Below are 21314 nucleotides of genomic sequence, written 5' to 3' on the forward strand. Positions count from 1 at the left end.
CTTTTCACAACATAAATAAACTGTTATATACTACTTTAAGCCAAGTGTCCATATGATCCAGATTTGGTTAACCAAATTGTTTCCTAACAATATTGAATGCATGAATAAAGTTATAAAGAACATACTTAGTTTTTGGAAAAGTCCGGGAAAATAATAACTAGTAGTCCATTAAAGTACTTGGGTAGTTTGCTCTACTCAAGCATTAAAGGTCCCCTATTTCACCACTTGGTTTAAGAAGCCAATGCAAAATGTGCCCTGCTCTTTGCTATAGTGAAATCGCAAGCGAGTTTCAACCTATACGTACGAGCCTACCAGTGGCATAAGTCCTCTGGCTAGGCTTGTATACTAGACTTGATTAAAGACAATAGGGTTATGTGCTAGATTAGGAATATTGCCGTTCTCTGGACTATATTGCATGGATGTAATATTTGGTTTAGCAAGCTTCATCTGGACGAGGGCAAAGGTGTTCAAACTCACAATTCCTTATTTACATACTTTCTACTGATTTAAGACATTTAATCATTTCAATATGGCCATACATTGGCTGTGGTTTCATATTGGGCCTGGAGATTGAAGGGCACACGAAGCCTAGCAGAAGGTTTGTTTTTATAGAAAATTTTATTCAACATACATTTCCAGCAAAAAGGCAATATACAGGAATAGTCTGCTGCTACACTGAGGATTTTTTTTTTTTTACCGGAAAAGATCAAATTAAGTTGAGAATATGCAGGTCAACTTTGTACTGCATTTAAAACCAATGCAAGTTGTTTAGAAGAAAAAAACCCAACAAAAAAATCTTTCAATGGAAATTTCCAGGAACTCAAAAATAAAATCCCACACACAAGAAATATGAACACCCGGCTCCATTTGTACCCAACAACGAAAGCGTTTGTGCCTCTTTAAATTTTACACGTCCATATTTTTAAATATACAATTCTTAAATGTCGTCTTTACAGAGCCAACTACGCGCTATGGGGGCATTCCTTCGTTGCTGTGAAAATAAAAACCAACAAAATAAAACGAGGGAAAAGAAAACAATCAAAAAGGGCTTTAAGTGTTTTTCTAACAATGCTGGTTTTGTCTCTAAACGATCCTCAAACCAGTGGGTTCTAAATGTCTGCAGCTCCCTACAAAGCACAGCGCAGTTGCCGCTTTCAACCACTGGGCGGTGACAGTACTCACTTGCACTGAACAAGGAAAAGAGGGGGGGGAGCAAGGAGGAACGGGTTATATGTATATGAACGCATACGTGACTGGCTTAGGCCCTAGGTGGAGAATGGTGGAAGGTGGTTGGGGTGCAGGGGGGGTTGAAGGGAAAGGGACAGAATACGGGGTTCCTTAGAAGGTGCAATGAAACGGCCACCCAAAAGTTCACATTTACCAGTCCTGAGAAATGCAGACCGTTGACGTTAAGTGCTAACGTGCAAGCTGAATTACAGACGATTCCTTCAATAATGTTCCTTTTATTTTATTTATTTTTCAAACGCTGTGGAATTTGACATAAAACCATCCAAAAAGACAACCAAAAGTAGATGCTTCTACTTTTCATCCAACCGAGATTAGGCATGAACGGAAAACATTGAGATGTTTCATTTTTGAATGCGTGTCGAGTTACTCTTACGTTGACAATTGCAGGATTGGTGTGTCGTGGGGGGGGGGGGGGGGGGAGACGGAAATCCAGTTGGTGGGCGAAACAAAAGTGAGGAGCCCCAGCTGAAACAAAAGGGGGAAACGACCCCCCCGCCAGGTCTCAGGAGCCGTCCCGAGCAGCACTCGTCTCCCCCGCGCCGTGGCCCTCCCGCCCAGAGAACCTGAGGGGGCACGGTGGGGGGGGGCCGTGAGGGGCCGTGGGGTGCAGGGGACTGGATGAGACCAGGAAGAACAAAAGCTCAACTAATTGAACGTTTAGAAGTTTCAAAATTCTCCCCTCGCCTGTGTGATTATTATTTTTTTTTTCATTTTGTACATTTCGTGTGGTTTTTTAAAATCTGCCAATTCTAGATACGAGGAAACCCAACAGAGGGGAGGAGGAGGAGCTATGAGAGTGAAGCAGAGCAGCCATTCAGAAAGAAAAGAAGGCGAGTCAAAACGGAAAAGGAGGGGGATCCCTTACAGCGGGATCCATATCTGGACGACGAGTGGGCGTGGTGCGGGGCAACAGATGGTGGGTCCACACGCAGAACACTCTAGTGTAAGTGTGTGTATATTTATGCGTGTGTGCATGTGTGTTGTGTGTGTGTATGTGTGTGAGAGGTGGAATAGCGGCGCGCGTTGATGAAGAGTTAGGTGGGTGGGGTTGCTTTAGTTGTGGATCTTGATGGCCTTCTCCAGGTAGGTGTAGCGGCCTCTCTTTGGCGCTTTGTTGAAGTGGTCCAGGCCGAGCCAGGGCCGCGGGTGGGACATGTTGCCTGTGAACGTGTTCTGGCATTAGGACATGGTTCCCGTCTCCGACATCGGCAGGCCGTGTAATTCAACGTGACATGAGCCCCGTGTGTGTGCGAGTGCGTACCTGGTTGTGGCTCGAAGTCCTTCAGGTTGACCTCGTACTCGTCCTCTGTGATGTACTGATGCCGGCCCATCATAACAATAGCAAACTTGAACTGCACATAAAACCACACAGACCCAGCGCATAAACACAGACCCACACGTACGTAGATAATGACCCGCACCCGGCAGAACCTCGTCGTTGTGCTACGAACCTTTTCAAACTCCTTCTCCTGGACGTCCAACATGGTCTGGATCCGCCTCATCACGTCTCTGAAGGACTCTCCCTGCGGACGGAAGGAGACCGCGGGTTATCCAACACAAAGACCTCAGCGGTGGCCACGTTTCGTCAGGGAGATCCCCCACAGGCTCACCTGTCGGATCTTTAGCAGGAACGGGATCCCGAAGGTGCCGAAGACCTCCTTGTGGAAGTGGGCGACGGGGATCAGCATCTCGCTGTCCTTGTCCAGGTCCACCTGGTCCATGGGAAGCTCCTGGTCAACAGGAAGGACACAGAGTTATAGAAACTGTACCGTGGGAACGCACTGCAGGACAAGATGTGCGGACAGGAGACATTAAAACAACTCCAAGCCGAGTGTCTGACGACGTTGGACGTACCTCTATTCTGAAGGTGCGGCTGGCGGCCGGGGATAAACATTCTAGCAGCTCGTCTTCCTGGTGGACGCCGATGATTTTATAGCTTACTATCTCCAGCAGCCTGCGGACAAACACCGCGTTAACCACCAGCCAATGCAGACAGGACATTTGGGCTTCACCGGGTCTTCAGACGCAGACAGGCTCGTCACAGGACCAAAATACTTTTACAATTGACCGGATGGACCGGGAGCAGGAGATATGGTAATTGGACTGCATTTACATAGCGCTTTTATGTAACCAGAGGCCACTTTAAGCGCTTTACAACATTGCCTCATCATGCAGTCACACACGACAGCAGTGTCAGCCACGCAGGGCGACAGCCAGAGCAGTCAGGGCGCAGTCAGGGTGAGGCGTCTCGCTCAGGGACACCTCAGCCCTCAGCTAGGAGGAGCCGGGGGTCGAACCAGAGCTTCATGCCGCCTAGACATGGACACCAACGAGGGAAGAGTAATAACGAACGACCCGTTTACCTGAGCTTCTCTGAGCCTTTGTCGGAGAGCTCGACCGCCTTTTTACATTCGTCCAGCAGGTCCCGCACGCAGCCGTGCTTGTCCGGGTACAGGGTGATCTCCTGCGACAGGAGCAGCAGTTATGTTCTCTACATCCGTGGGCGTCTACTGGTGTGCAACAGTTGTGTGGTGCTCATGGTGCCAACCCTACCTCCTCTCTGAACTGGCTGTTGAGCCATATGGACTTGAAACTCCTCCTGTTCTCAAAGTCTGTGATCTTCATCTTTAACTGGACGGGATAGAAGGTCAACGGTGTGAAACACGCAGAGGCACCGCTCCAGATACAGGACGTTCGATTACAGAGGCTACTGAAGTACAAACACCGCCGACAAAAAAAGGAAAAGTAGCACAAATGGGCCCAGCTAGATGAGAGCAGACCGAGTGAAGCGGTAAACACGGGTGTAAACCAGCGCTGGCGTTGTGGCGCCCCCTACCTGCTGGTAGTAGAGTTTCTTGGGCTGCCGGGGCTTGAAGAACTGCAGCAGGTCGCGCAGCGTGCCCTCGTAGTTGTGCCTGAGCGGGTTCCCGGGGCCGTCCCTGTACCTGCCCACCACACCACCGAGCAGGTTAGGGAGGGAAGAGGTGGGGGACCCGGGTCAGGGTGTAAAGCAACACAAGAGGAGGTGTGGAGAGTTAGGACAGACAAAAACAAAGTATACATGAGTAGATGGAGGACACGGAGGGGGTGAAGGTAGAGACCAAAACGAGGAGCGGACAAAAAGGAGGTAAAGGAGGGAAGGGAGTGGGGGCACGTTAAGAGGAGGAGGAGAAGAAGAGAGGGGACAGGTTACACAAGTGTTGAGCTTTAAACATGCACGGCGCTTTGATGGTGACGGGGGGGGGGGGTGGTTAGAGGGACAGCTGTGTGTACGCGAGTCATCCTGCATGCCGGTGTGGAGGCGGTGCGTATGAGACAGGCCCCTTACCCCTGGGACTTGAAGAACTGCAGCAGCATGGCGTCCGTGTTCAGCCGCTGGGCCACCGTCTTGGCCACCTGCCGTGAGAGAGGACAGGACACGCGTTAGGACGCATGTCTTCGTCTCCTTGCCGTTGGCACGACAACAGAGGAGTCATCTTCGATGATTCAGTGAGGAAGAGGGCCGTGACGCACTTCTCCTTCATACCACGGTCACAAAGTAACGTCCCAGTGGCGTGCCGGTACATGACCAAAACACATCTCTACCTGCATCGTTCTTAAGATGAGACGGGTCCCCCCATCTCTATTTTTTTTACGGTTATACATTTCTTTTTGTAGAATACATCAGTATAAGATCTCATTTTAGACGTACCCCAGGCGATTGAAAAATGAACCGCAGGTAAAAGGAAGCGATCGCCCTCTCAGATTATGAGGGCCGTTGTGCAGGGAAATGATTGCATCTGCGCAACGGCCCCCAAACCCCCCTTGAACCGCATTTAAACCAGCGTGGCCGGCCTACCTGAAAGTAGTTCATGCGGTTGGAGAGCGTGACCACGAAGCCGGGGTCGTTGTGGATGGTCTTGTCACAGAAGATGACGTCCACGCGGTGGTAGAGGTCCCGGAAGTAGTCCTTGGCGGTGGGCAGCTCGCTGCTGTCGTTCTCCGGGTCGTCCCTGGGTAGAAGTGGTTCATGTGTCAAAGGCCCGGGAGAACGTAGCGCTGCCTCTGGAGACGGGACTCTTCAGACAAGGCAAGGGTTAACATCCAGGGGGTTCATCAATTCAGATACCTAGCCAGCCATCCATCCATCCATTAATTACAATACGACGCCCTGATAAGGTTTGAGAGTTGAAGACTCAATGTAAATAATGATTTCAGCCAGCCTCGTCATAGTCATCTCATTCCCACAAGCCATTGTGCCGTGCTTACTTCTGGAAGACAATGATGTCCCCATCCATGAGCTCGTCCAGGGCCTTGTCCAGAGACACGTCGTAGTCCTGGATCCGCTCCGTTAGGTTGGGCTTTACTTCCTGAAACGCAGCAACGCGGGGGGAACGCGGTCAGGGAGGGGCCACTCGTCAAACATGGGTACGCAGTGTATAATGGAGAAAGACACCGAGGAAGAATGCGTCACCTCATAGAGGATAAGGCTAGTTTCCTGCTGAAACCCTGCTCTCTCACACATGACGGGCAGCAGGTCTCCTGTGGAGAGAAAGGCCCCGACACAGACCGTTAACCCAACAGCATCACAGGTTCAGCTGCAGTGCATCTGAAGATCCAGCTCATTTGGTCAGAAATAAGGTGCGCATCATTGGGTTCTTATTTATTGGATCAGAAGAGTTGAGTTGACACAATGTAATATATAAAGAGGATATCTTTCCCCATTTAGATTTAGCCTAGCATGTTAAACCGCACCACTCAACAAGAATCCAGCACATGCACAACAAAACATCATGCTCAACCCATTGACTTACTTATTTTGCAGGATATAGGTGTGTAGATATGTCCACAATAATTTAAGCTTCTGGTTTTAGGATCATACATCTTCAGGAACAGCATGACATCATCTGAGAACGCAAAGAATGGTGTCGAAGGTCAGGGGGGCCGTGACGGGGTAGGGACCGCAGTCCACACCCTGGTGGAATGCATTATCTCTAAGGATCTACACTTAAGATATGTTAGGAACCCAAGACAGCCAGGCTATGATGGAGCAGTCTGACTGGTTAGGGACATTGGGGATTTGGACCGTCAGATATTGCGCCACAATGTTGTCCCATAAACAGGCAGGCATGCTTCAGACGTCACCCCCATATTGCTTGGCCGAGCCATCTCTTTTAGATGAATCAGATGACATGACAAACGCTCGCATGAGTTGTACAAGTAGTGCACTATGTTGGGACAACAAGATTTGTATACAGACAACACTACAAAATGGTTGGACGCGGAAAATTGGCAAATCCAAAAGACCAAACTTTGTAATTCGCTGCTGTAAGACGAATATAAACTATTTCTATACTGTAAAGTAAAGGGTTCAGCGATTCGTATTTCTTCCTTCCTCTGAAATCCAATATACCCCCAGAGCTTGAAGTTGAACTCATGCCGACTCACGGTCTTTGTCGAACTTGGGTAACGTTGCGCCACTTGCAGCCATTTCTGGGTCCACCGTCTCCAAAAATATTGTCCACGGGTTCTCGTTGTCGCTCAAGTCAATCATCTGAGGCATGATGGAGAGACATTCAAAATGAGTCCCACGGCAACACTGTACACGAGGGTAAACCAACTCACCACCTTTAGCGGTGGCATTGGACATGCTGTAAACACAGGATTAACCACTCTGATTCATCCAGAAAACATAGGACAGGTACATCAGGACAACGATAACTCCAACGCAACAACGGGGCACCAGGGCATCCCCACTCACCGACTTGTTGCAGTCGGCCTCGTAGTCCAGCATGGCAGGCCGCTTGGTGCCGTTGCTGCGGGCCTGCATGGGCCAGAGCCTCATCTGGTCCTGGGGGAACCCCTGCAGCACACACACACACACACACACACACACACCTCTTCAGTCATGGAATCACCTCGCATACACACCAGTACCAATGGCTATATGAATGCCAAGCCTGCGCTGGCAAGAGACACAGGCAGATGTCGGATTTAAACAAGAGGAGACAAGTGTGGTGCAGCGGTAGGTTGGCTCACCATAGTCTGGGAGAGATTCTGCACAAACTCCTGGAGTGTTGAGCTCTTCAGCACCTTGAAGATCGTGTACTTGACCTTCTCTTCGTCGTACATGTCGTTGCCCTGGTGGCCGCAGAACTGGTCCTCCGTCACCATCTGACCAGAAAACAAGAAGAGGTCATAAAGTAGTGAAGAGGGAGGTCGGGTCGATTAGTGAAGGGAGAGGAAAAGGTTTTACTCTGATCATAACGGAGACGGATCATATCCGTGAGCTCAATAGGTCGTCGCCTACCGGAGGCTTGGTAGTTGGTTAGCGAGAGGGCAGAAATAAGTCCTCTAACTGTGCACTTCATAGTGTTCATAGTTCTAAGCGTTGTGTAGGGCCTCCACCTGTATCTTTGTTGTATCCGGGGAATGGGTTACCATAGCAATCCTAAGTGCTTGGCACAGTAAAGATATTTATAGAAACAGATATATATTCTCTTCTGACCAATGCACTCGTCGCTTTGGATAAAAGCGTCTGCTAAATGCCCTAAATGTGAACCTTTAAATGGGACCAAAATCCTGTGCGCAAAAAAGGAGGACATCTTCAAAGTCGCTTCGCCTGAGGGCATTGTTAAACATGGATACAGAAAACTACCGCGAGTGCTTTTCTTATACTCGCGCTCAACGTATTAATCCTTATGGTTCGAGGTGTGGAGGCGATGAGAGGCCTGTCCGTTCCCAGGCATGGGGGAAGAGGTCTCGTGGGGCCTCACCTGGACCTGCATGTAGAGATGGGCCTCCTGCCGCTCCTTCCTCTTCTGGGCCTCCACCCTCTTCTCCTCCTGAAGACGCTCCACCAGCTGCTGGGGGATGTCCACGTCCGTCACCGGCAGGAGCACCTCACCTGTACCACGGAACACAGGGGGCTTAGCTTGACACGTGCCATTGGAAATGGAAAAGGATTTAGTCAATTATCACAATTGCACTGAGGATTGAACTTGTATGTGGTCTTTTGTTTTACGTTGTAACTGTGCACTGCTGTCCATCTTGGCCAGGTCTCTTTTATAACATATTTTAATCTCGATGAGACTAACCTGGTTTAATAAGAGATGTAATAACAACGTGCCCATCAAATGAAAAGGCGCCGAAACATCAAAAAAGCATGAAAGCCAGATGTACGGTTCTACGAAGAGAATGTCCATGAAGATCCAAGGCGCGACTCAGACATGACTGAGCGCTGCCTGGGGTCATACTGGTTAACGTGTCAACAAAAGGGACAGGAGGGCATTTCTGAACGTATGATTAACCAGTGGAGAAACAGCATGACCAACGGGGAAGGATATTTATCTGGGAGGAGAGGGCCATCTCCTGCTACGCTCCCCGCTACGATCTCCCGCTCAACGAGTAGCGAGCTTGAGTGATTGCGTTTGATTTCCCCGGGTGCATTCATTTATATTCTCGTGTCCGGCTATCATAAACAGAAACTAAAAGCGGATGTCCGTTCCCGGCTTCACTTATCGATGATCAGGCTCTCATCGACAACCTCTGGAAGGATATTACATGACGCACGCGAGGTACAATGACACAGGGTTCCTTTCAACAAGCTATTACAGATTAGGAAGCAATAAATAGAATAGTGAATGGCCATTTGAATTCATCATGAATACAATTTTGCTTGTTCAGTCAGTCACAATAGGCTATAAAATACAAGTAAATGCAAGACGCGTGTCGTGTGTGACGCACAAAACATAACCATTGTTAGCACTATTATTATAGCATTATAACATTTCACAACAGACTGAATAAGGTTCATAATAAGGTGGCAATGTAGGCCAATTGTTTTTTAACCCCTAAAACACAGCAGCTGACTGATTCAGGGGCATGATACTAAACTTTCTAAAAACCTAATTATCTAAATGATGTTATTTGATACCCTTGTAATAAACATGACACGTGGAACGGCTCTCATTGTCCAATCCTGACGTCCCTCCTAATAGACACCACCCAGCCCATTTGCGAGCAGAGGGCATGTGCACGTAAGGGATCCACGTACATCCCAGACCAGGAGGGGGCGGGTCAGACGTACCGAGCTTGGACTCCCGGATGTACACCAGCATGTAGGCGTTGGTGCAGTGGCGCACAGAGAGGTCGTCGTCGTGGCCGCCGTAGTTGTGCTCGATGGCCTCCTCCTTGGTGCAGCGTGACACCACGTCGTCATCAAACTTACACCACTGAGAGAGGAGGGGAGACCACAGCGTACGTCAGACACAGCGCACTCTGTGCCAGGCTCACGGGACATGATCCAGCTAGATGGAGCACGGCTTTCTTCTGGGACAGGGAGGGGTTGTTGTTGTAGTAGAAGAACACTGGCATGCTGTCTAGCAGAAGGATGCTACACTTAGACTAAAGTGTGACACTACAAGAGCACATTTGTGATCCTGTAGATGAACGATTAGTGTAGATATACTTAACCTACATTTCTCCATTCCCTCAAACAATATTTTGCTAAATGGAAAACAGTTTTAAGTGGAGGCAAACTTCCAAATGCGAGCAAGAAGCATCGCTTTATATTATGACTTGCACAGCCCAAGTACTGAAGATTACTAGAAAGGAAATTATTATATTATACATTATGGTATCTTAGGGTGGGCGCAGCTCTTGGGGAGAACCTGCTCACCTTAAAGCCATGCTTCGGCCCACAGCAACGTTGCACTAAAGTCACAAGCTTAAGAAACCAATTAACTAATGGGAGACGTTACTAAGCTTCTGAGCTCTAGAGATGAACAACACCTCCACATACATAGACTTTATCAAATGCATACCGATAAGGGATGTGATGTTTGTAGAGAATAATAAAAGGAGGTTGTTCTCACGATTGGCTCCTTGACGCTGACTTTGCCGTCGCCCTTGGGGTTGAGGTACACAACGTAGTGGCCCCCGTGGTTGTCCCCGCTGTGCACCAGCACAGCGTGCAGGATGTAGTTGGCCGGGTCCTTCGAGTCGGTCTTCTGCAGGAACTCGTCCAACGGGAGCTGCTCTGGGAACTCAAACCTGGGGGAGCACAGGGTGTTGGAGCATGAGCAGAGTGGTCCACACCACAAGATAGAAAGAACACTTCACTACGGGCTGGAAAGTAGTGGGAAACGCCGTCTCCTTTGCTCCGTTACCAGCCCAGGATAATGTCATTATGCAGGGTATAACTACCTCGTCACGGCAGGGAGACATTGCAGTTTACATGCACTGTTGCGCAGGCATATTCCACTTCAAAATTGTCTGTTAATAGACGGGTTCCCCGATTGCAAACATGGTTGCCAGGGAGCGATAGACCATTGGTACCCTAAACTACTGTGGTCACAGTGCATCCAGCCTCATCAATGTATGAACACGGCATTGTTCATTTTAAAGCCTGATAATGGAATGGGGGAAAACATGCTGGCACAATCACATTCAACGCGAGAGGAATTTGATATGGACACAATGGTCAATATCAAGGTCCTATGCGAGACATTAAAAAATGTAATTCTACATAACTTTTTAACAAAAAAGTAAAACTACATTGACATGATTACTTTGTACCACAGAATCATAAAATGTACTGGTTTGTGCATTTTCCCCCCATCCCCTCCATATTAGGCCTATAGTGCATTGATGGACGGAACAATAACTTAAGATATTAACATCACATCTCTAGTTATATTGATTAGAATTTGAAAAATGCACAATACTAATCCTTAACACGAGGAGATGGGTATGTGGCAAGTGATGCAACTTTCATTTGAAGACTTCTGCACAGATTACAAAATAAGAAAACTAATGGGAAAGTATTACCGGAACCTTAGATTTTCCTGAACAACAATGATATTGGATAGCCCATGGCTCTTTTTATTTTTAATCAGATACATGTAGGCTATAATATCTTCCATCTGGCCATACAATAGTTGGCCATTTGGAAGATATTATAGCCTACGTACATCTATCTGATTAAAAAGAAGAAGAGGCTTGCATAGCTTAAAAAAATAAAAATTAAAACTACAAACAAACAAATGATTAGCTTATGAATCCAATCAGCCCCTTAAAAGATTTGGATCTGGTTTTATTAAAAAGGGAGTGTACCCCATCATGGTATGTTTAACTATTTCTATCCCTGGTTTTGTCGATTAGCAGTTAATGGATCCTTGCCACCTTGTGTTGTGTGGCAAGGATCCTTGTGTTCGTCTGTGGTCTATGCTTTTTGATCGAGATACTTGTACTACATTAAGGAATATTATCAAGATAGTTTTATAAAAGTGGTGCAGACTTCTTAAAGATGCAGGTCACGCGTGTTACGGTTTGAGAGTACCCTGAGAACACCAACTGCGTCCGAGGATTTGGACTTCCAATAATTTCGCTATTTTATTTCCAAAAACCATCACTATTGTTATTCAGTTTGACCCCCATCCCATTTGATTCAGGATTCATTTGAATATTTTTGCCCTCAAGGAATAAAGTTGCTGAATGCATCATTGGGATGCACGAATTGGGCAATACTGTTAATATTTATACCATACCATTTATTTATGAGTTTTTATAGCACCACCTCATTAAGGTTTGTCAGTTTTTTAATTACTATTAACTTTTTAATTAACTATTAACACAAATGACAGTTATTATCCCTTTTTAATTTCAATGTAAGTAAAATGTTATTTTTTAAAAACATGTGACCAATCAGAAAGCGTTGAACTTTGAAAGGACCATTCAACATTATAAACTTGTGCTCTAGCGAACCATTTTGTGACGTCTGAAATTGTTTACACCAGAAGACGACATGATCATATTTCGATCGCTTGCCTCATACCAAGTTCCACACGCCTGCATAATACAGAGGCATCTAAATATAAAACTTGTGTCAAGTCATCTTAATTAAGCTCATGTATTACTTCCTGTTGAGAAGTGACTGGTACAGGAAGACAAAAAGAGCTAAAGGATTCTCATGAATGTAGTTCAAGGGACAAAATAATTGTGTTAATTATGGTCGAAACGTGGTTAGATGAAATGAGAAAAAAAAACATATCACACACACCTGTCATTGATCTTGATGTTTTGGTCGGTCTGGGGGTCGTACATGAACCTCATCAGCTGAAGGTGAAGGATGGGGGGGAAGGTGAGGAACTTGACCCCCTTCTCAGCTTCCTGTGAAAGCACAGCGACACATGTTTGAGAATGCTACCACTTGGCCATAACAAGTTTGGGCATTTTACACTATTGCAAAGTATCAATAACTCACCTGCAAGCCATGCTCTCCTGCATCATATTTGTTGTCCCCATCCAACTGCTCTGTGGCCACATAGTCCTTGAAAGACTCAAAGACTGCAGAAATGGAGAGAGGAGGGAGTTAGGCCAAACACTGAGCTGGATCTTAAACCATCAGTCCACTTAAAAAGACCCCAGGTTAGGGGTTGAAATTATTTATCTCCAGATGTCAATCTGACATGATTGTTTACACTCCCCCCCCCTCTGGCGGAGTCTGAGAGTGCAGCAGGATGGCAGTTTGGGAGCAGTTGACATTCCTTCTATTCCAAACGAGGGTAATAATTCCCATAGCTGTATCTTTGTTTGCTGCAGCCGTGTCCATAACAGTCGGCCTGGCATGGACATTTTTGCCAATAGTTTCCATGAACCAGTTTTGATTCTGTGTTTACATGCAACTGCACATGGTCAGACGTAGAGACAGACTTAGAGACTTAACCAGGGATAAACAGACTGGGGTCTTAGGAAACTTGCCAAATCATTTAAAGTATGGCCCTCCTACCAGGAATTGTTTCAATGCAACAATACTTTTACATTACGGAGCGACCAAACTTTTATATAAAACCTACGCAAGCCCGCAATTATCTCGGGGCTGCTACTCACTGTTTTTCTTTCCTTTGATGCTGAGCTGGATGTCGTAGTAGTCCTCTATCCGCTCGGATCGGTAGTCCACATGCTTGCATTGGATGTACGACTAAAGGAGAACAAAAAACATCCAGAATTAGGCGAGAAAACATAGTTTTGTTCAAAGCATTTGTAACACAAAATGTCTTTACTCTTGTTGAACATTGTTTTTAGAGATGGGATAGTAAAAATAGATACGCTGCCAGGACGTACCACCATCTTTCCTCGAAAGAGCTTTGGGATGGTTCCCTCAACGCAGGTGCCCTTCATTTTATTCTCCACGTTGTCAAGGAGCTGGAACACAGTAAGAGGTTAGTGACGATCTGAATGTAGACACACGCAGGATCTGCTCCCCAGTCAGAAGCAGAAGAACTCACCACTCTGCAGAGCTCCTGGACGTCGTGTTGCATGAAGCTGTCCAAGGTCTCCCACCTGGGGCCAAATAAAGACAACTCCTCAGATTAGGTGTGCAGGATCTTCAGTGAGCTGGGTTTCCTGGATCTGTGCTCGCCCATTCCATTTTGTTAGGGCCCAGAGTGAGCAGTTATTGGAATCGCTAGGACAACAGCTCCCCCTTATGGTAGCTCGCTCCTACGTTTTACAACGCGAGGTACATTTGAGCATAACCACCAGGATCAGACTGGACCCTGGGCGCACGGCATTGCGTCGCGCCATCAGGAGACGTGGAAACAAACTGAAATGACGCTGCTTTGCCACTGGTTACTAATCGAGGAGACAGACTCGTATTTTACACCGACCAGCTGATGGCTGGAACCTCATTGGGTCCTGTATAACCAGTGATGAAACGGTAGGTGGTTACGGGAAGCAGGGCACAAGGCATTACCCAAAGGATTTGGTGAGTTTCTTGGTGCCGACTGGCTTGTCACTGTGCTGGAGCTCGTAGAACACCCTTTGCAGCGCCAGGGGGACACTCTTTGAGGAGTCGTCACCCTCTGTGGGCATCATGTATACTGCCTAGAGGGGATACAGAAGATGGGGTTAGGCTTGCTGACTCAAACTGTCGATACACACTTCATGATATTGCTGCAGAGTACCAGGGATTCCGTGACTGAGCTTTACTTCAGAGTCAGACTAGTTTATTTTAGGACACTTAACAGAAAATGATTTGCTTTGATAGAGCGTTGTCATGGGAAAAGACAGGCAGCATTTTTAGAAGACTGTTGCACATGTTACACATTTTTCTTATAGTGTAATCTTACATTGTCAATACAAGCATTAATCTGATAAAAGTGGTTCCCGTGCTCTGCAACTATTTAGGCGTCATAAGGAAACAAAAAGGGAAGGACGAACCGGTTTCACAGTGTAGCCCAAGAGCCCAATTAATTGTCAACACACATCGAGAGAGTCTGAGTTGATTAGCAGTTCATAGTAAAATCAGGAGGGGGAGATGAGGGAGACAAGTTATTTCAATACTAATGGAGTGAGGTGATCTATTCTAGGGAAAGAGGGCCATATGGCATCGCTTTAGTGTTAGGTCTCGCGATAATTGGGTCAGAGGAAAGGAGCTTTCTTTGACATGCAGTGACTTTATAAGAAGGCTTATTGAAATAGAACAATCTGGTATTGAAGCTTATGTTTTATGTGGCATGCAATTGATATTTTCCATGAGTAAGCAACTTGTGGCCCTTGATGGAGATTCACTAATCTTTCTGACAACTCCAAATGCATTTGACCATACAGTATACGTGTGGCTGAAGGGAATCGGTGTATTCATGCATTGAGTCACATTTTACTATGCCCCGATACAAGAAAGCATCACAGGGTTTTCCTAGTTTTTTTTTCTTAAGTTAAGCAACAGCCGTACCTTAACTACGAGTGGATTGTTCGCTCTCACCCTTTCTGTATGTTATAGTAAGCTATTAGAACACTATTTGAGAACACGCCAATATTATCTCTGTAAGCATCCGGCTTTGAATTAACAGATTGTTTGCCACTGATGTATCAGAAAGGAAAATCTGGAGCCATACCCTCCGCAGTTGGTTGGTGAAAAACAGTGTTTGCAGCAGGCTGTTCATGTAGCAGGTAGCTCCCTGGTTCTTCAGTCCAACGTAGCCTGTGTGTTTCTTTGAGTCCCAGCTGGGGATAGAGACGGAGGGTTAGTGTTAGACTGGCACTTCTCGGTCAAATGGGCAAAAACAATACCACCACAAAGGAAGAAGAGGGAAAAACATACGCCACTCCATGTGGGGCATCCGCCTGGACGTAAACCTCAAAGGAAACTTTGTCGTCATCAACAAAGCCTCTCTCGGGATCAGTTACATCCTGAAATTACAAAAAAAAATTAAGATATATTACAGACTGGCAAAAACCGGTGTAGGCATTTTAAGATATTTAATGCAATTCATGCTTTACCCAATAATGTGGTCAACTGAGTGCAATTATTTAGTAGCCGTGCTAGTTATGCTTGGAGAAAAGTAGGAGGCTGGTCCTGAACTCACACTCCAGGACATGAAGTTGGAAAAGCCCCAATCGTTCTCCTTGTGGAAGAACAGGTGGCTGATCCTGCGGCTGAACGACTTCTCATCGTCTTTATAGTTGATGATCTTCAGCATGGCCTGGGCGTGACATGACCACGACCTGGAGGCCATCAAATCAGAGGTCAGTAACCTGGTGTAGACCGAGTGGGTGATAGAATGGAGCTCTCTTAATGTTAAACATGCATGAGACAGGCGAGTAGTGATGTTAGATGACTGGTATCAGACATTAAGCCTTCACCAGGATCAAATATGGTACATCATATTTAGCATTTGATACATAACCCCCATATCGTGCAACCAAAATATGACATGGTATAATTGATCATATGAGGCATCTTTATGGACAACGCAGAATGGAAAGGAAGATACAGATGGGCCACGCTCATCTATGAATAATGGTGATGCAAACGTAGCGATGGGATAATCAAGTTATCTGGTGGTGCACTGAAACGTAGATGTGTCATGTGACTAGCTCCTGGGTCTCTAAACACAAACAATCCCCCTTGAACGTGCACAATAGTAACTGTAACCTACGTCGAGTCGGATTCAGCGTTGCACTGCAGGAAGAAGCCCACACTCTTCTGGTGCGGCCGGTCTGGGTAGAAGCGTGGCATCACCATAATCTTCCAGGGCAGGTTGCGCACAAAGCAGGAGGGGCTGAGCACCGACTCACTGAGACGGCTGAACCGCTCCACCACAAAGCGGAAGGTGGCTTCCGACCGCCAGCTAGTGTCTGCAAAACATTGAGGAGGACATTCAAAGGGATGACATAAAACATGGGAGACATTTCGGGAGGACTAAATGACAACGAGTAAAAAGGTAGGTAATATAAAGTGAGGAGGAGGACGAGAACATTGATGGTAATAGTGCACGGGAGCGTTCCAGTAATTTAAAATGGATTCAGTCAACAATGGCGTTTTAAATGTCCACTGTGCGTGGGCAATGCAAGTGAGAGCGGTAATTGGGTTTTCACGTTAGATTAGTTACAGAAGTGGCTTTCATTGCTTTAACAATGCAACCAGGCAAGAGACACAGGTGGGCTGAATGAGGAAGAGAGCCACATCCTTCTGGACTGAGTGCATGTGTCCCGTACCGTCTTCCATGTCTTCCTCCGTGTTGTTTTGTCCTTCGGCCATGGCCACGTTGCCGTTGATCACTGGGTTGGCTGGGATTCTTGGAGGGTCATCTGTGTCCCCAGCTTCACATACATGAGAAGACAGTGAAGGTACTTTGAATGAATCCCTCTATCCTACAAATATTACACCAAGCCATGGTACATTTCACTAGTCATGGTAGAGTTTAAGTGATTGACGGTAAACATTTAATATTGATGCGTAATAGTGCTTAGCAAAGTTCAGTGCTCTGGAGAATAAGATGCCATTTTGAAAGCTTGAAATGATCGAGGACAAATCAGGGATTTTGTCATTCGACGCAATGTTACCTTAAGAGCATCTGCTAGTCGATTGATAATTTTGTTCCCCAGAATAGAGATTGTAACTCCCTATAAGCATAAAGTTATGTCTATTTAGATATGCAAGGACAACAACTGTGGGAGAGTTATGTCCGGCTCGTCTGTCTGCAGAGTGTTTCATGTTACGGAATGGATGTTCTTTTTCTTAATCAGACGTAGCATTGTTTTTTTGTGTGCTTAGAGTCATTTCAAATACAATTTCATATTTAAAAAATATACTAAAATTATTTTATCTCCTAAAAGCTATTCATATGTTTACACGAGAGCAAAGGGAATGAAAAGCATTCGTAAATATGTTGTGTTCATAGTAATGTCACGTGTTGAAGAATCTCAATGCGTCCAATTAACCCAGACATTAGTTTAGAAAGACCAATGCACGTTGTCAAACAGCACTTCATTATGCTAATGTTTTTTTTTAGTTTGGTTACCAAGTTTCCATATCAAAACAACCCAATCTGATTACAGTGGATTGTTATTTTTATGGCCTCTGAATGCTCATTGGAATTACCCATGTAAGAATATACTCAATATTCTCCTTTGGTAAAATGGCAGAAAGTGCAATGCTTCCATCAGTCAATTAGTCAGAACAAAACAAACTAGCGAGGGATTGAGAAACAGATGCTTCACTGCTTGTAAGCATCTTTTTAGACATAAACCTGTTGGTAATCTATCGTATGTGAATGAGGGGTTTATGTTTTCACTCTGTTTGAAAACAAATGACTGAAACTTCTAAAATAAAGGTTGATCACGAATAAATTAGTTTCCGGTCCCCTACACTCTTAAATAACATACAATAACAACATATCAAAGTCGCAACCACAATCAATGAGTAACAGCTTTAAAGAGGAACTGGATTTCTGACACCTGTACATCAGGTTACAAATTATGAGTTGATTCCACACACTACATTCAATCTATCATTGAATGGATCGAGGAAATGCGGCGATGGATACACTTGTTTACTCTTTTTTGTCTCAGGTCATTTTGGCCAATTATTCAATCTAAACGATGATGAGGCATGACGGAAGGAGATGTGGCCGCAATACGATTCCCACCTTAAACGCATACGCTTAAATCTGGATTGGTTGAAATAAAAATAAGAGATAGCAACACTTTTAAACATAACACGCAATGGATGACGCAGTATGATGCTGAAGCCTTTAAACCGCCTTGTCCGGGATGGTCTTATGTTCACATGAATAAATAATACATTCCCTCTATGCGCTGAATTTAGAACGCTTAGAAAATGTTGACACACATAATCCCAATTCCAAACACTACCAACAAAACATGGATCATTAAAGATGGCGAGGCCCACGCGTAGGTTCTTCATACAATGAAGCAGCAAATCCCCGCGCTACCATCGCATGCAAGCTATCCATGTGGGCCTTGCTTGCCGCATAAACCACAACCAAAATACGACTGCCAATATTCCCCGTCCCTACAATTTCTTAGACTGAAAACAAGCGCTTTATCCATAGGCAAACAATCGTAAGCAGTGGCATATTTTTTCTCGCGAAAACATGCCTCCACTTTCATTCGAGGCATTCTGACGCATTCCGCCAACCATGAAAACAGCCACGGTCGTGCTAGCGAGACGTTATCTGCTAACGGCATTCGTTTAACACAAACTATCCTCAATAATAAAAATCAGTTCCAGACCATTTCAAAAGGAAGAAAGTTTGGAAATAGCCTACATTCATCGGAGTCGTTTGAGAAAAACCTAACAAAATTGCATCAATGAATCCCAGCCGTAGTGACTATAACTCGATGGTCGCAAAATTACGAGCCTCCATTTTGAAACACCACACACCCCCCTTGGCATTATCCCGTTAGCTCGCATGCTAACCTACGAGCCATCGTCGAACAGTGGGCCCGGGTGCTAATGCGTATAGCTGGTCAAGTGCTCCCACTCATCGAATCCATTGTATTTTACTTTCGTTATTAATGAAAAATAAACCGCGACTCTGTAGCACCCAGTCGTTGAGCGGACACGATCACCAAAGCAACAGCGACGGGTATACGACGTTGAGCTAACCGACAACGTACTTTAGGGCCCCGCGAGACAACTCACCATCATACCCAGCACAAACTTGAGAGCGTGCTTACCTTTTGTTATATCGAGTTTGCGAATTTCCGATTTAGAGAATAAACACGACCAGTCTTTGAGATGGTATCCGAACTAGGATGAGCGCGATGATCACGTCAGACGAGTAATCTCAATAAAAAGTATTAGCGTATTTTACCTCGCAGTGGGTGCCTAATTGTTAATTGCGTGCATGGGCCACGGGGACATCCAACGAATGTTTACAAACATCCCAACACAAAGCAAAAGGGATCCACTTTTTTGGTGACAATATTACTTAACGATTTATTGGTTTTCATTGAATAGTGGGAACTGGCTTGGCTGTAGGATACACAATATACACTAGTACCGAATTGAATAAACGTGTATGAGCCCTAACCCTAACTAAATTGATGACAAGGTAAATATTGCAGCTTTTCCGATGTAATGTACGCAAAACTTGAATATAAAAAAGTGCATATGTCCATTTAACACTAACATTATTCCCGAACACCCAAACGAGGAATGGTTTGGAAGTATACAACGGACGCATCATCAGCAAAAATATAGCCGGCTCTCCCAAGCTAATGGATTTGGGCCTTAGTGTTTACCATGAACATCTACATGAAGCCCTAAAAACACCCTGCATTTCCATGCACTTCAAGATTCGTACTACAAATTCCCTGGAAGCCTCACCAAACACCTTGTGACCATGCCTTACCTTCCATCTCCATATCCTCGGGTTCGCTAAGCTGTTGCTCGCCGGCTTTCTGCTGCTGTTGCTGAGTGTGGTGGTGGTGGTTCATATTGGCCACTGATGTTGTGATGAAGTGTTGCCTATCTGCGTTCCCCTCGACCTTGTTCGAGGTCGGTTCAGCGGTGCACCGGGTTTTGGTCTGTTGTGGGCTGGGTGTCGTATGATGCAGAGGTGAGGTAGACAGGTCGAGCCTCGGCGGCTGGGCCTGCTCTATCACAACCTCGGCCTTGTCTGCTGTCAGCGCCGGTGATTGAGGAGGGGAGGTCGGCGGGGGAGCTGGCAGAGAAACACGGACGTATTTGCTCGCTATTCGCCCAATCTCGGCGCCTTGATGGGTGCAAGTCGCTGGGGTTGGGGATAGCTTGGGCTCCAAAAACAGAAGCACGCTAAATAAACGAATCGGCTATAACGTTACGCCGAGAAATGTGGGGCAATAGAGGCGAATTGAGAACCACAACCTGCAGCTATAGAAAAAAAAATACCCCGCTATAGCAAGCTACCCGATGCTGGGTAGCCAACTAATTATATCGGTACAACAATAAAGGAACCAAAGAATAATTTGCTATCGTCGCACATTCAATAACTTTCTCTGCGATATCCCCAGTCCATGTACTCCTCCGATTGTCCCTCGTCTGGGGGAGAGCGGAGAAAAAAGCTATCCATTCAAACCAGCTTATAATTTGGAATGGCACTAATTTAGAAGTTTACAAAGAGGGGGATGCCACGGTCCAACAAACGCACATTAAACCACTTTAATATACCGAACGACAAAATACGGCACCTCTTCGCATTTCAAATGTCTGATTCTATGGAGAAATTTGCCCGGTCATAGCCTGTGCCTCGCTCCCGTGGTTTGTGATGTTGACTCGAGGTAAATCTCAAAATGGCGGTCGCGCTCTTCTCTGATATGTCACATCCGCATGGAGATCCAAACACTCGCGCACAGAGGCTGAAAAAAAAAAGGTCTGAAACTGTTATGACGGGCTTTGGAGAATTAAAGCCACTTTCCCAAAATGTATATATAGAAGGAACCCACACACAATTGTGTAGATTTGTCAGCCCGTAATAAAATAACTACTATGAATAAATTGCTTTCAATAATTCGAATAAAAAAAGATGAATAAGAGCAAATTAAATTTTAAATTGGACCTTCTTGCTAGTGCTACGGTATATAATAACATGGCAAATGCACTTCTAAATTACTTAAAGACATCTATAGTATAAATGCATATATCCTGAGAAATTTACTGAGAAGTTATAAAATAATATCTTAAACAAAACCACTTTATTCCTATATTATATGCTATATTTATTCCAAAGCATATTATAAAGAAATGGTTGATTGATCGATTTAACTTATGCAAGGATAATCTTTCGAGGTAA

At 45.5% G+C, this 21314-nt stretch overlaps 1 protein-coding gene across 8 annotated transcripts; it reads right to left on the reverse strand.

Moving 5' to 3' along the window:
- Window positions 1-599: 599 nt before the first annotated feature.
- On the reverse strand, window positions 600-20332 carry usp7 (ubiquitin specific peptidase 7 (herpes virus-associated)). 8 transcript variants are annotated; one of them, XM_060045960.1, is made up of 31 exons: window positions 19896-20332; window positions 16732-16836; window positions 16173-16371; window positions 15600-15738; window positions 15335-15423; window positions 15129-15237; window positions 13985-14115; window positions 13518-13572; window positions 13354-13434; window positions 13120-13210; window positions 12494-12576; window positions 12290-12399; window positions 10104-10281; window positions 9317-9461; window positions 8004-8134; window positions 7267-7401; window positions 6989-7090; window positions 6676-6781; window positions 6042-6134; window positions 5702-5769; window positions 5497-5597; window positions 5087-5240; window positions 4577-4644; window positions 4085-4193; window positions 3802-3879; window positions 3612-3712; window positions 3103-3202; window positions 2859-2978; window positions 2700-2771; window positions 2510-2600; window positions 600-2408 (listed from the first exon to the last, which is right to left on the reverse strand). In XM_060045960.1, the coding sequence occupies exons 1-31, from the start codon at window positions 19978-19980 to the stop codon at window positions 2302-2304; spliced, it is 3336 nt and encodes a 1111-aa protein (XP_059901943.1). In that variant the 5' UTR covers window positions 19981-20332; the 3' UTR covers window positions 600-2301. The 8 variants fall into 8 exon arrangements, with proteins under 8 accessions (XP_059901943.1, XP_059901942.1, XP_059901939.1 ...); XM_060045959.1 differs by having other exon boundaries at window positions 5087-5306; window positions 15600-15768; XM_060045956.1 differs by having other exon boundaries at window positions 4085-4187; window positions 19896-20129.
- Window positions 20333-21314: the final 982 nt, after the last annotated feature.

Source organism: Gadus macrocephalus, chromosome 2, assembly GCF_031168955.1.
Source record: "Gadus macrocephalus chromosome 2, ASM3116895v1".
NCBI classification, from domain to species: domain Eukaryota; kingdom Metazoa; phylum Chordata; class Actinopteri; order Gadiformes; family Gadidae; genus Gadus; species Gadus macrocephalus.

Bases quoted from the DNA above. Each gene is read 5' to 3' on its own strand.
- usp7 (XM_060045959.1), bottom strand. From the start codon at position 19,980: ATGAACCACCACCACCACACTCAGCAACAGCAGCAGAAAGCCGGCGAG. The intron at 16,837-19,895 runs GTAAGGCATGGT...ATGTATGTGAAG, and splicing joins CGAGGATATGGAGATGGAAG to CTGGGGACACAGATGACCCT. The intron at 13,211-13,353 runs GTACGTCCTGGC...GTTCTCCTTTAG, and splicing joins TCTTTCGAGGAAAGATGGTG to TCGTACATCCAATGCAAGCA.